This window comes from Hylobates moloch, unplaced genomic scaffold (assembly GCF_009828535.3).
Source record: "Hylobates moloch isolate HMO894 unplaced genomic scaffold, HMol_V3 SCAFFOLD_3, whole genome shotgun sequence".
NCBI classification, from domain to species: Eukaryota; Metazoa; Chordata; class Mammalia; order Primates; family Hylobatidae; genus Hylobates; species Hylobates moloch.
In genome coordinates, this window is record NW_026652278.1 from 81491536 (window position 1) to 81504121 (window position 12586).

At 54.3% G+C, this 12586-nt stretch overlaps 1 protein-coding gene across 1 annotated transcript; it reads right to left on the bottom strand.

The window, feature by feature from the left end:
• Positions 1 to 411: 411 nt before the first annotated feature.
• On the bottom strand, positions 412 to 11215 carry RBP3 (retinol binding protein 3). The gene is made up of 4 exons (XM_032141830.2): positions 8040 to 11215; positions 6047 to 6237; positions 4045 to 4187; positions 412 to 2471 (listed from the first exon to the last, which is right to left on the bottom strand). The coding sequence occupies exons 1-4, from the start codon at positions 11091 to 11093 to the stop codon at positions 2116 to 2118; spliced, it is 3744 nt and encodes a 1247-aa protein (XP_031997721.1). The 5' UTR covers positions 11094 to 11215; the 3' UTR covers positions 412 to 2115.
• Positions 11216 to 12586: the final 1371 nt, after the last annotated feature.

The window sequence follows — 12586 nt, forward strand, 5'->3', positions numbered from 1 at the left end:
CTTCCAGTGAAGATGAACCCCTAGCTGCAGGTCAGGCCACAGAGATGGGGCAGGAGGCTGTGTCAGGGATTTAGGCACAAAGCTGGAACCCCAAGACAAGTGAAAGAAGATGGCAGGCTGGGTGCAGAGCAGAGTGACATTAACTCAGGTATTAACTTATCTTGGGTCCTGATCATTGGTGGACACTGGGTGAGAGGTGGGGGGACAGAGAGGAGGGAGTCTGAGTGTCTGGAAGGAGGTGTGGCTGTGTGCAAGATGTGAGCTGGAGGTAAGTAGGGTTGGACAGGGTGCAGGCCATGAGCTTAGACCAGGGCATAGAGAGTTGAAGGGGCCCAGGGCTCATCTGAACTTCTAGGCAGCTGTCGGCCATCTGGGTGTCCCACCAGAAAAGAGACCTGATGGGATTTTGTTTTCCATTTCCTTTTTCTCCAGTCTTGCGCCTGCAAGCAGGTAACAATGCAAGAAAGCTTGCATTTAGGAAGGCTGAGCCTGTACTTTGCTACGCAGGGGACTTTCGCTCCTCTCTATCTCAAACCCCCTTTCCAGATCAGGCCCAGGGTCTCTTCATGATGTGGTGGAAACAGAAGGATCTTTGGAACTGTACAGCTATGGGTTCAGATCTCACCTACCCTTTAACCAGCTGCACCAGACTGTGCTGTTCAATATAGAAAAATGAAGTCTTTGGTGGATGGAAGCAGACAGCGATTTCATGAAGGAGCCCGGATGGTGCCCAGTCCTAGATGGGCAGGCTGGGGGACCTGGCTGAGCAGTGGGTTGGGACAATGGGTCACTCCACCAGGACCACAGCCAAAGTCACACCAGGAAGTCTGGGAAGCACCTCTTGAGGGTGCTGCTGCTGTCCCTGCTAAGCACAAGGCATGGCTGTGTTGTCCCTGTACACTAGGCTTCTGGCAGATGGCCACTGCCCAGGCTCCCTGGCCACTTGCTCCAGATTAAACATCTTGCACAGGAGCTTCTGGTTGACCAAGGCAGGACCACATGCCCATGCCCTACTGCCAGAAGGGCTGGAAAAGTGGGGCTTCCGGGGTGTTCTGCTTTGTAGTGGAGAAATTACGACAGCTAACATTGGCTGGGCACTAGATTAACTCACTTCATTCTCACAACTCCAAGTGTAGTATTATTTCTCTCATTGAACAGATGAAGAAACTGAGGCCCAGAGAGGTGAAACAAATTGCCCAGAACCACTCAGCTGGGGAAGTGGCTGGGCTGGTTTCCCACCCAGGCGGGGCTGACATCACTGTTTCCGGCTGATTCCTATGGGCAGTGATTCTCTGATCATCCAAAGGTGCTGCAAATGCTGGGTGGCCCAAAGGACACAGGTCCACCATGCTGGATGTGTGACCTCGGGTGAGCTGTGGAGTTTGTCTGTGTCTCAGCTGGCTCCTGGGTAGAAGATGAGAGTGGCCAGCTATGCAGCTGGCATGTGGCTCAGAAGAGATACAGCCAGCATATGTACATCACCAGCAGAAGGGCCGCACCAGCCCTTTCCCTATTTAAGATCCACGGGATCTTTGCCACCTGCTGACCCCACAGCATCTTGTGCCACATCTTAAACAAAATCAGCTGTTCATAGAGGCCAGCAGGGCAGATCCAGAAGAGCTAAATAATGTGAATGGAGAACTCATGAAAAAAGAGATTTAACAACCACTAGTGATCACTAAATTGCGATTAATGGCTCGGTTATATAATTTATTTTATCTTCTTTATTTTGTAGTTTGGAATAATGATGGCTGCATCTGAAAATAATGATATATGCACATTAATGAGTATTTAAGAAAAAGAGCAAAATATGAAGAATAAAGGTAAAAATACCACCCCAAGTTCTACCACCTAGAAGGAACCTTTGTTAAAATTTAGGTTGTTATTGGAAAGCCATATATATATACATATATATACATACACATATATAAGTGTATATACGTGTGTGTGTGTGTGTGTGTGTGTGTACACACACCTCTAGCTGTAACCTAACCGGAGCTCAGCAGGCCCCTTTGCTGCCCCTGGGAACCTCAGGCTGGGCCATCTGCAGGAGTGCCCTTGGTGTGTGTCCCAGAGTTTCTGTCTGCCCTGGGGCTCTGCCTACAGGGCCCTTCCCTACGGGTGGTCCTGCAGGCCTGGGCTCCGCTTCACCCTCAGCTGGTTGTGCTGGAGCATCTCCTTGGCCCTGGCGAGAGCCTCTTCTGCAGCGACAACCACATGGGGTGTCACCCCCACCCCTTCCCAGGAGCTGCCATCCGAGGCCCCCACAGAACGGGCTGTGGGGATAGTGAGGTAGAGGTTGGTGTCATCCACGTGGTAGGTCTGTGGTGGCTGGCAGCCCCCGCTGGTCACCTCCCCGATGACCAGGGCCCGGCCCAGCCTCTTCATGATGTAGGTGAACTCCTCCGCGGTGCCGGCCGTCACACTGCTGGTCAGAATGACCATGCTCTTCTTGGAGCCATAGCGTTCACCTGAAAGACAGAAGGCCCTTCAGGATGGGGGTCATGTCAGGACCCTGGAGCACCTGTCTTCTCTATCCTGCCTGGGCCTGCCGTGATGGAGGAAGCCCCGGGGTTTAGGTCTGTGTCCTCGTGTCCACTTGTGAGCCACTTGACTTCTCTGAGCCTTCATTTCTGCATCCGTAAAATGGGGACAAGAATGCATGCCCAATCCCGATGATTTCAGTGCTTGACAACTCCCAACGAGGCCTTTTTATGCCAAGTGATAGGAAAGGCTTGACTCTTCTGAGAAAGGGGCGTCCTCTCTCTTCATGAATAATGAGAACACCTAAACTGAACTGACTTCCTTTTCAGTTTGGACTCAGAAAAGCCCAATTTATGATGTCATAAGAACAACCCTCCAGGACAGCACTGTCCAACAGGAATGCAATGTGAGCCAGAATGCTGGCCGTAGATGTCATTTTAGGTTCCCTAGTAGCCATGTTAAGCAAGCAAAAAGAAACCCATGGTGTTACTTTTAATCATGTTTTGTTTAAGTCAATGTATCCAAAATACATTCATTTCAAAATGTAATCAAATAAAATTATTAATGAGGTATTTTCTTTTTTTTTCATAATGTCTTCAAAATCTGGTATGCACGTTACACCTCCAGCACATCTCAACTTGGGAGAGCCACATTTCAAATGCTCGGTGGCCACAGGTGACTTGTGGCTCCCATATTGGACCTCGTGGTTCTGGGACCTCACTATCTGTGGAACTGAGTCTATTTTTAACTTCCAGTCTTGAACATCTATTTGAATTTAGAATTCACCTGGTTCTGATTTGTATTTACACTTTGTAATATTATGGAATGTACGTCCTGGAAGCTACAGCAAAATGCCTGTGAATTACAGAAGTGTGGACATGAAAATGGTGGGGTGTTTCTCTGGTCACAGGCACACCCCCATTAGTCTCTCCAGTCCTTTCTTGTTGGATAGGAGCACAAGTTCCTTGGTCTTACACACTGGGCAGGGAAGATAGATGGAGGCCATCCACCCTGGAATGGGGCTTTGAGAGTCATGGTTCTGTAAAGCTCAGGGCCTGCCTTTGCTCCTGTAGCCACTGCTCTGGGCCCAGGGCAGGGAACAGAAGCGCGATCAGCATCATGACCTTTCCAGGCAAGTTTGTGGCACTGTGACTGAGAGCTCAAGTACAGTGAGCACTGGAAATGCCCACTGGGGTCGGAGGGGCGGGGAGAATCCTTCAAATTCTGCATTTGTCCTGCAGGCTGGTGATTATGGTGCAAAGCCTGGGGGAAATTTTGGTATTAGACAAACTAATATTCACATTTTGGGTTTCACTTATTAGCTGCATGACCCTAGAAAAGATATTTGACCTAGTCAATCCCCCCTGTTTTTTCCTCTAGAAAACTGGCGTAGTGATACATGCTTTTCAGGGATTCCAGATCATGCACATCTAGTGCCCGGACTAGGACAGGGCCTTACATTCCGGTTACTATGACTTTTCCCTACACCCAAGCTGTCTTTCCCTGATTTCCCAGAAGCTTCTAGAATGACAGCAGAAAGGGGAAAGCTTCTCCACATACCTACAACCTCGGCGTGTGTCCAGAGTTCACTGACGGAGTCATCAGGCCGGCTGTAGATCTTGTCCAGCAGAACTGGAGGGCCTTCATCAAAGAAGTAGGAGCACAGGATGGGAATGGAGGATGTGGGGCCACCGATGTTGAACCTGAAGGACGGGAAGCAGAGCCTGTTCAGGGGCTGAGCTCACAGTGAGGCCCTGTGTGCCCCTCGGGGAGGCCAGGATCTTTGTCCTGTGGAGGGTTCTAATTCTTGGCAGCCTCAGTCTAGTGCCTCTAGACTGCACTAGAATTCCATGGGTTGGCATTTTCCAGAGTATTTCCAAGGGTACTAGTCTCTTGAGAACAAGAAACTTAGTGGTCAAATATGTTATCCTTTCCTTCTGCTATATAATTAATACATGTTAATATATTAAAGGCCCTGACAAGTCCTGCAGTAAGAAACCGGTTGATAAATCTCCCCCATTTATTGACCATGGACTGCTCCCCTGCACCCATATCTGCCTATGAGTGGAACACATTTTGGGAAACATTGTTTTTCCCAGTTGCATTCTGTGACAATCTTATGACACCTACCAGCTGTCTTAGTTCAGGTGTCTTAACAGGGCACTTAGTGTATTGAAATATTCAGGCTTATGGAGCCACACTGGGAGCAGGGGAGCCTGCATTTCTCCCAGGCCATTTAGACTTGTCCCACTGTGTGACCTCGTTGGGCCCCTGTCTCCCCACTGGGGCTAGTGATGTGTTAAGGAGCCTCGTCCAATTGATGGCCTGGGATGGCCTGGCTGGGTTCGGGGCCTGTGATGTCAGTGTCTGAACCTCCCAACAAACCTCAGGGGTGGAAGTGTCTTTAAGCAAAGTGCACTTGCAGGCTGGGGCCATCTCCTCTTTAAAAAGTGTAATTGGCATATTCAGAAGAAAGGGACTTAGCATGAGTGTCATTCAGGTGCTCAACAGAACTTCTAAAGAATAAAATGATCAGAGACCGTAGGAGCCCCAAGCTCAGGCTGTGAACACACACAGAACTGGAGCCAGGGCTGATGTTTTATCTCCCAGGGAGGAGAAGCAGCGGGTGCAGGACCGAGAGCCACCTAGTGACCACTAAGAACCATGTGAGTGAGCGCTGAGGGCTAGAGAACTGGAGCTGGGTGAATGCTTCTGCTCCGCCACACCCTGCCACTTCTTTCAGACAACAGGGGAGCGTGGAAGGGTCCTATCTGAAGAAGGCGGCCTGCCCATGGAGGGTGCCGGGGCACGTCCACCAATGAACCCTGGAGTCATGGGATGCCAGGTCTGGCCACTGCCTGAGGATGCTCATCCACCTCCTACCCCTGGTCGATGATGTAAACTCATGACATATGAGGCATATTTTTACAGAAACAGAGGGGAGGTGGCTAGCTGAAGACATCCTTCTGACCATCATTTGGTGATGCAAAGAATTCTTTTGATAACAATAGTGATTAATTTCTAAATTCTCCCTGTGTGATTTCCAAATTCTGCCTGTAAGATTCATATGACCAGGATTGTCAAGAGTTGATTTTGTATGACGTGAGGTGCACTCCCAGGTGGGGGGCCTGGCTGTCTCACATGCCACTGACCATCAGAATCACCTGGGATGCCTGTCAAATAGAGATTATCGGGCCTGTCCGCTGGAGCTTCTGAGTCAGTAAGGGGGCAGTGGGGCCCAGGAATCAGTGTTTTTAACGTCTCCTTCCTCTCGTCCCCACTGAATCCTATGACCAGGCAAATCTGGGGTAATTCTCAATCTGGAATGCACATTGGAATCACTGGAGAAGCTTGCAAAAACTACCAGTGCTGGGTCCCACCTGCAATGAAAGCAGATCGCCTGGGCTAGCTGGCCGGATCCCTGATAGGCAGGAGGCCTGGCCCCCTCAGGTCCTCTGCTGTGTTGTAGGGTTCCTTTTCTTCCCTGCTGTGGCCCATCGCTTTGACTGTCCCCCGGCAGTCCTGCGTCCTGGCTAGGAAGCACCGACCCCTGGCCACTGACCTCATGTCGACGATCATGGCATCCGTGTGCATGATCTTCTTCCAGATGTGCTCCACCAGCAGCCTGGAGACCTGGGTGAGCAGCTCACCGTCCCCAAACATGTCAAACCTCAAGTAGCCAATGTTGTCCTCAAGCACGTTAGTGTGGAAGGAAAACTTGATCAGCTCTTCAAAGACTTCAGGGGAAGGGATCTGTAAGAGGTGGAGGTCCTACTGTCAGGAGGAGCAGCCAGTTTTAGAGCCCAGGAAAGCAGGCGCCACGGATCGCCTTTGTGGCATGGGAAATATTAAGGGCATGGGACAGGAACTAACATTTCTGAAGGAGTTAGTAGACACCAGGGACTTTCCCAGTGGCATGTCTGGGATGTGACGTGCCATTGGGACATGTGTGATCTATGGGCAGCCTCCTTGCAGAGGATGCTCCTGTCTGCCACCCACATGCCCTGGTGTCCTGAGCTAGAAGGCCCAGGAATGGTCTCCCCTCTGACCTTTCCAACCTCACCAGATACTTCCTAATGTCTCTAAGCTGCTCCACTGGGGCAGGATTGGAACACGTTAGTTACCTTTACCAGGCGCCTGGCCCTGCACTAAGCACTTTGTAGAGCTTATCATCATCCTCACAGCCACCTTACAGGAGATAACATGATCCCCATCTTTTTCATGGAAAAACTGAAGCACAGAGAGATTAAGTAACTAGTCTCAGGTCACACAGTCAGTAAGTGGTGGAGCCAGAATCTGAATCCACATCTGACTCCAAATCGTGAACCTTGGCTATACTGGAAAGGAAGGAGCTGTTGATTTGGAAACTAGGGATTCTGCAAGCCTAGCACAGGCTACTCCCAAGTGGATGCACCTCCTCCTCCCTCACTAAGGCTGCTGGAGGGAGGCAGGTCTTGGTGAGATTGACGGGCAAGGAGCCTTCGTTGACAGAGACACTGCCCTCCAGGCCCTGCCCTGCCCTCAGTCACAGCTCTCTGGCCTCAGGCCACTCCCCTCTGCTCCTCTCTGGGCCTCAGTTGCAGAAAATGGGGATGACAATTCTGTAGCAGATGCTTTTGGCACTCTCAGCCCCCTCTGCTTTCAGCTGCACACGACCCCACCGACAGGCTGTCCTATAGCACAGCCCTGTGTTTCCACCCTCAGCTTGGGCCTTCTCCAAGAGGGGGGAGCCTGTCCCACCCTGAGTCATGTTCTCAGGGCAACTCTTGGCCAATGCGGGACAGGAGCCACTGGGCCCCGCCTGCAGAGGGCTGTGCCGGGGAGCATCCCCACACTCGTCAGGGTCCTGGCTTCAGCAGAACAGCTTTGAGGCACCTGCCTGTCAGCTTCCCATCTCACTCTCCCTGCTCCCTCCTTCACGGCTGCTTCAGCAACCGCCTCCCAGACAAACTGTCTGCACCCAAGCCCTGGTCTCAGACCCTCCTTGCAAGGGATCCCATGACAAATGCTGCCCTGCCCAATTGTGACGATGCAGCAAACCACAGGTAGAACAGCGTGCAGGTGTGAGTGCTGCCTAGATGGAGCTCCCGGCCAGCGGTGGGGCACTTGGTGAAGCCCATGGCCACCTCTGCCAGGTGTTGGCCTCTTCCCCAACACTGACAATGAGAAGCCCTGCCAACACTCGCCTTCCACCCAGCCAAGGCTGAAATGCCTTCTATCCCAGGAGCTTCCGAATTGGCTTCCTGTGAGTATTGGTTGGCTTTCAAACTGGCTTCCTGTGAGGTGGGTGCAAAAGTAATTGTGGGTTTTGCCACTGAAAGTACTTTTGCACCAACCTAATATGAATGTTCTACAGAGGTGTTCAGCAACCTCAGGGTCACAGAGAGCGGATGGAACAGGTTGAGAAAAAGGAAAGGACTTGACTGGTCAAAACTTAAACATGAGAACAAATCTAAAAGCCATTGTCACGCACTGTGCCCAGAGCCCTGCATGTGCGGACAATGGGTCAACTCACTCCCGGGACTGGGCTCAGCCAGGTCTCTCTTTGGTCTCACCTGCATGGGCACAATTCCAGGAATGCGGTCCTTGGCATTCTCAGGGATATGGGCTGCCTTCAGGTGTGGGTCTCCGGAGAGCATCTGCAGGTCAGCCCCCAGGATCTCGGCCAGGGCCACTTCTGAGGTCACCCTGGAGTAGCGGCTCTGCAGACCGCTCAGTTTGGCGGCCATCTTGGCCCCCAGCTGGGCAGAGGCGTAGTTATCAGCCACCAGCTTCCCAGCTGTCTGCAGCACCGTGGGCACCTTGGCACGCAGAGCCACTATGTCCTGGGCTGTGGAAAGGGCTTCGCTCATGGGCACAGTGATGTCGGGCTCCACACCAGCCAGGTCCCAGGCCTTGCCTGTGGTGGCACTCAGGGCCATCTGGGTGGGCATGGAAGCATATAAGGGGCTGCTGCCCACCTGGTAGATGCCCACAGAGAGTGCCCCTCCGGCCGTGGGCTCCCCAATGACCGTGGCCCGCTGCAGGTCCTGCATGGTGTGTGCAAAGGCCTCTGCCGCAGAGCCACTGGTGTGGCTCATCAGGATGTAGAGGTCCTTGTGTGAGCCGTAGCGCTGGCCTGCGACCTGGGGCAAGGTCCACACCTCCGTGACTTTCGAGGTGGCCCTGTCAAAGACAGAATACAGGTGCTGGCGGGGCTCTGCCTCAAAGAAGTAGGAGCAGAGCAGCGGGATGGCCGTGGAGTAGCTGCCAGGGTTGTAGCGCAGGTCGATCACCAGCGCAGCCGTGTCCACCAGCTGTTGCCATACCAGCCGCACCAGCTGTGGCCCGACAGCCTTCACTGTCTCCAGTTCAGCCATGGCGTCAAAACGCAGGTAGCCCAGCTGGCCGGGCAGCACCTCTGTCTTGAACAGGGCCTCAATAAGGTAGGTGAGCTCCTCTGGAGAGGGGACAGCAGGGGGTGGTGGGGGTGCTTCCTCTACCACCAGCTCGCCAGGGCTGTGGAACACTAGCAGGCGGTGGTCCCCAGACACCTCCTGGAGGTCTGCTGTGAGCTGAGAGGCCAGAGACTCCAAGTCCACAGCTGTGCGGTAGGCGCCCTGGGCCAGCTTGGCCCGCAGCAGGGCACTCGTCTGCCCCACGACCTCTGGCCGAGCATAGTGGGCCTCCAGCAGGTGCCCTGTGTCCTCCACCAAGGCCCCCAGGCTCTGGTGGAACTCCAGCACTTCCTGGGCTTTGTCCAGGGCCTCCTCGGCCAGCACGATGGCATCTGGCACCACTCCACCACCCAGCCAGGCCTCGCCGTGATTGTCGATGAAGGTGAGGACCGGCACGGTGAGCGCGAGGCTGCCTTCGGGTGTGTCCAGCAGCGGCACCGTGCGGGTGTGCAGCAGGTTGCCCGCAGTGATCTCACCTACCAGCGTGGCCCAGCCCAGCGACTGCATGAGGAAGGCGAACTCCTCCGCGGCCGTGGCGGTGCGGTGGCTGGTGAGCAGATACACCCCACGCTGGGTGCTGTAGCGTGGGCCCGGGAGCTCCATGTGGCTGAAGTGCTCCTGCGTGATGTTGGTGCGGCGATCGTAAGTGGTGAAGAGGTGCACGGGGCCGGCCTCAGGGCCCTGGAAGTAGGACAGGAGCAGGGGCACAGCAGAGGATGGCCCTCCAGGGTTGTGGCGCAGGTCCATGATGAGGTGCTCCGTGTCCTGTAGCGGCTCCCACACCTGGCGCAGGACATATGGGGCCAACACACCCAGGACGGAGGCGTCAGCAAAACTATCGAAGCGCAGGTAGCCCACGTTGCCCGGCAGCACTGACACCTGGAACACAGAGTCCACCAGTGCTTGCCGGATAGCGTCGTCCTCAGGCAACTCTGGGGCCACCCCTGGTGGGTCTTCGGCTGCAGCGTCGGGCGCGGGCCCAGAAGGAGTTTCTCTGGGCCTGATGGCTCTCACCAGGAGCCTGGGATCCTCAGACGCAGCCTGCAGGCCGGCATTGAGCTTGGTGACTAGATCTTCCTCGGAGACCACCGTGGAGAAATCCATGCTGGCCAGGTGCTGCAGCAGGGTGGGCACACGGTCCACCAGCGTGTAGTAGTCCTTCAGGACCTCCTGGAGGCAGTGGACTACCCCTGGAAGGGCTCTGCGCAGAGTGAGGATGGCCAGGGCTTTCTCCAGGGCCTGCTCGGCCGGCGTCCCCACACAGGGCAGCACCCCGCTGCCCTCCCACGTCTGGCTGCCTCCACCCAGTGGCCCCAGGGACCTGGACACGGGCACCGTGAAGAAGAAGTCAGACTCGCCTATCCTCAGCTTCCGGAGGTCCAGGGCCCCTCCCCCAGTCCGCTCACCCACCACGATGGCCCTGCGCATCTGCTTAAGGATGTGCGCGATGTCCTCGGCCACGCCCCTGGTCTGGCTGCTGGTGAGGACCACCACATCCTTGTCGGCACCGTACCTTTCTCCCAGGACCTGGGGCAAGGTCCAGATCTCCGTGGTGGTGTTGGAGGGGCGGTTGTAGATAGTGTCCACGTGCAGGATGGTGTTCCCTGGGTGCAGGTAGGAGATGATGTAGGGAATGCCGGAGACTTGGCCTCCCGTGCAGTGCCGGAGATCCAGCACCAAGGCGGAGGTGCCCATGAGATTCCCCCACACGTGGGCCACCAGGAACTCCCCCATCATGCTCAGCACCTCCTGGCCCGGGACGCTGTCCACCCGCAGGTAGCCCACATTACCCTCCAGAACCTCATGGCGGAGGCCCCTTTGCAGCCAGGCAAGCAGTTCCTCTTCTGAAAGGCTGGTGAGTGCTGGGACTTGTGGGGGAGGCTCGGGGGTGCTGGGCTCATAGGAGATGACCAAGCGAGGGTCGTTCAGGGAGCTCTGCACCCCGGCTGTCAGCACACTGGCCAGTGTCTGCGGGTCTGAGATGCTCAGAATCTCATGGCTCTTGATGGCCTGCTGGATGGCTTCCTGCATGCCTAGCAGGTTCTCCGGGAAGCAGTAGTTATCCAAGAGGACCTTGGCCATGTCCAGCACCAGGCTTGGCTGGAACAGGTGTGTGGGGCCAGCCAGGCCACAGAGCAGCGTGGACATGAGCAGAACCCATTCTCTCATCATGGGGACCCAGGGGGAGGCCTGGCTCCTGCACCAAAGCTCCCTGGACTGTGTGCAAGGCCGTGGCCCCGCTCTGTGCAGCTGCCTTCCGCCCTTGTCCTTCTCAGCTGGTGGACAGAAGGTCTGGGGCTAAACTCCTGAGTTGGGGCAAGGCTTCCAGCTCCAGTAAGCCTTTAATCCTGTCTAATTCGAGCACATCAACCCTGGGTATCGGGGAGGAGTGGCCAGGGTGGTTTGACCCAGAAGGTACATTGCATCTTATCTTGCTGTGTTGTGTCTGCATATCACAACATTAATCACTGCCATTATTTTAGTTCCTGCTACATGCCAGACACTGTGCGCCATCCTTTACAAGCTGACAGTTTCCACCAGAGCCTTGCAAAGTCCAGTTATGAACTTGCAAGTCCTCCTTGGAGAACTGGTTCTGCCACTGTCTTTCCCGTGGCCTCAGGGAAATGTCTTAATTACTTATTGTGTAGATTAAATGAGAAAATATGTGTAAAGCACTTCTTCCCAGTACCCAGTAAGTAGGAAGCATTACTGGTAAGTTCTCTGTATTAGATATTACCTCTGTTTCATAGCTAAAACAAAAAACAAAAAACAAAAAACAGGCCAGAGTTCTGTAACTAATAGAAGCCCATCATTTTAGGTGTGGACAGATAGGGGGTGCAGCAAGAAGTCCTTGGGGCTACAATTGGCCCATACAGTGCAGAGGCTGAGTCTGAGGCTGGCATTAGCCTCAGATCTTGAGATTTATTTCTATGTCCCTTTAATGCCTCCAGGGAACAGAACGGGTCCCCCTACAGCTTTCTAATGCCAGGAATGATGTGTCTGGACCACCATGTAGGGTGTGGAGTGTAGAGGCGCCCACCTTCCAGACATCACAGGACTAGTGTTCCCATTCAGATGAGGTTAGCTCTGAGAGTTAATGGCTAGAGGGGACTCCTGCTTCTTGAAGGCTCAGCCCACAGCCCGCAGTTTGCAGGGAGAATCAAGCAGGAAGTCTTGGGCCTCTGTGGTCCCAGGCTTCACATGGAATCCAGATCATTCCTCCTGACTGCATAAAGCACAAGAAACGGGGAAAGGTAGACTGCGGAACTCTTCAGATCCCAGCTCCTGCCACTTCTTATAGAAATAATGTGGGTGCTGCTTGCAACTGACTGGCTGTAGAAATCCAAGAAGTCCTGCTATGGGGTCGGAACCTGGAAGCCCTGCTTTGCCGCTGGATGCCTCTGGAGATGGGCCTTTCCTCACTTAACAGACAGAAAACTACGGCCCAGAGAGTGGTCGCAAGGCCAGGGCAGAGTGTCGGGAGAGCTGTCCCAAGCTGGCTCCAGCAACACCGCCTTGGCTGAGCGGGCGGCAGGCAGGCGCCCCCGTGTGCCTCAGCAGGCAGCTGGAGAAGGTGGTCTGAGGGACATGGGCTTTCTCTGCACAGCTGAGACCCACAATCTGCTCTTCGGAAATGATTATCTGAGGATGTTTACCAACTGCTT

What these genes read in the sequence shown, in the direction of transcription:
- RBP3 (XM_032141830.2), bottom strand. Translation starts at nt 11,093, where the DNA reads ATGATGAGAGAATGGGTTCTGCTCATGTCCACGCTGCTCTGTGGCCTG. An exon ending in CTGGAATTGTGCCCATGCAG is followed by an intron (nt 6,238 to 8,039) that starts GTGAGACCAAAG and finishes CACCTCTTACAG; the next exon opens with ATCCCTTCCCCTGAAGTCTT. An exon ending in GACACACGCCGAGGTTGTAG is followed by an intron (nt 2,472 to 4,044) that starts GTATGTGGAGAA and finishes TCTGTCTTTCAG; the next exon opens with GTGAACGCTATGGCTCCAAG.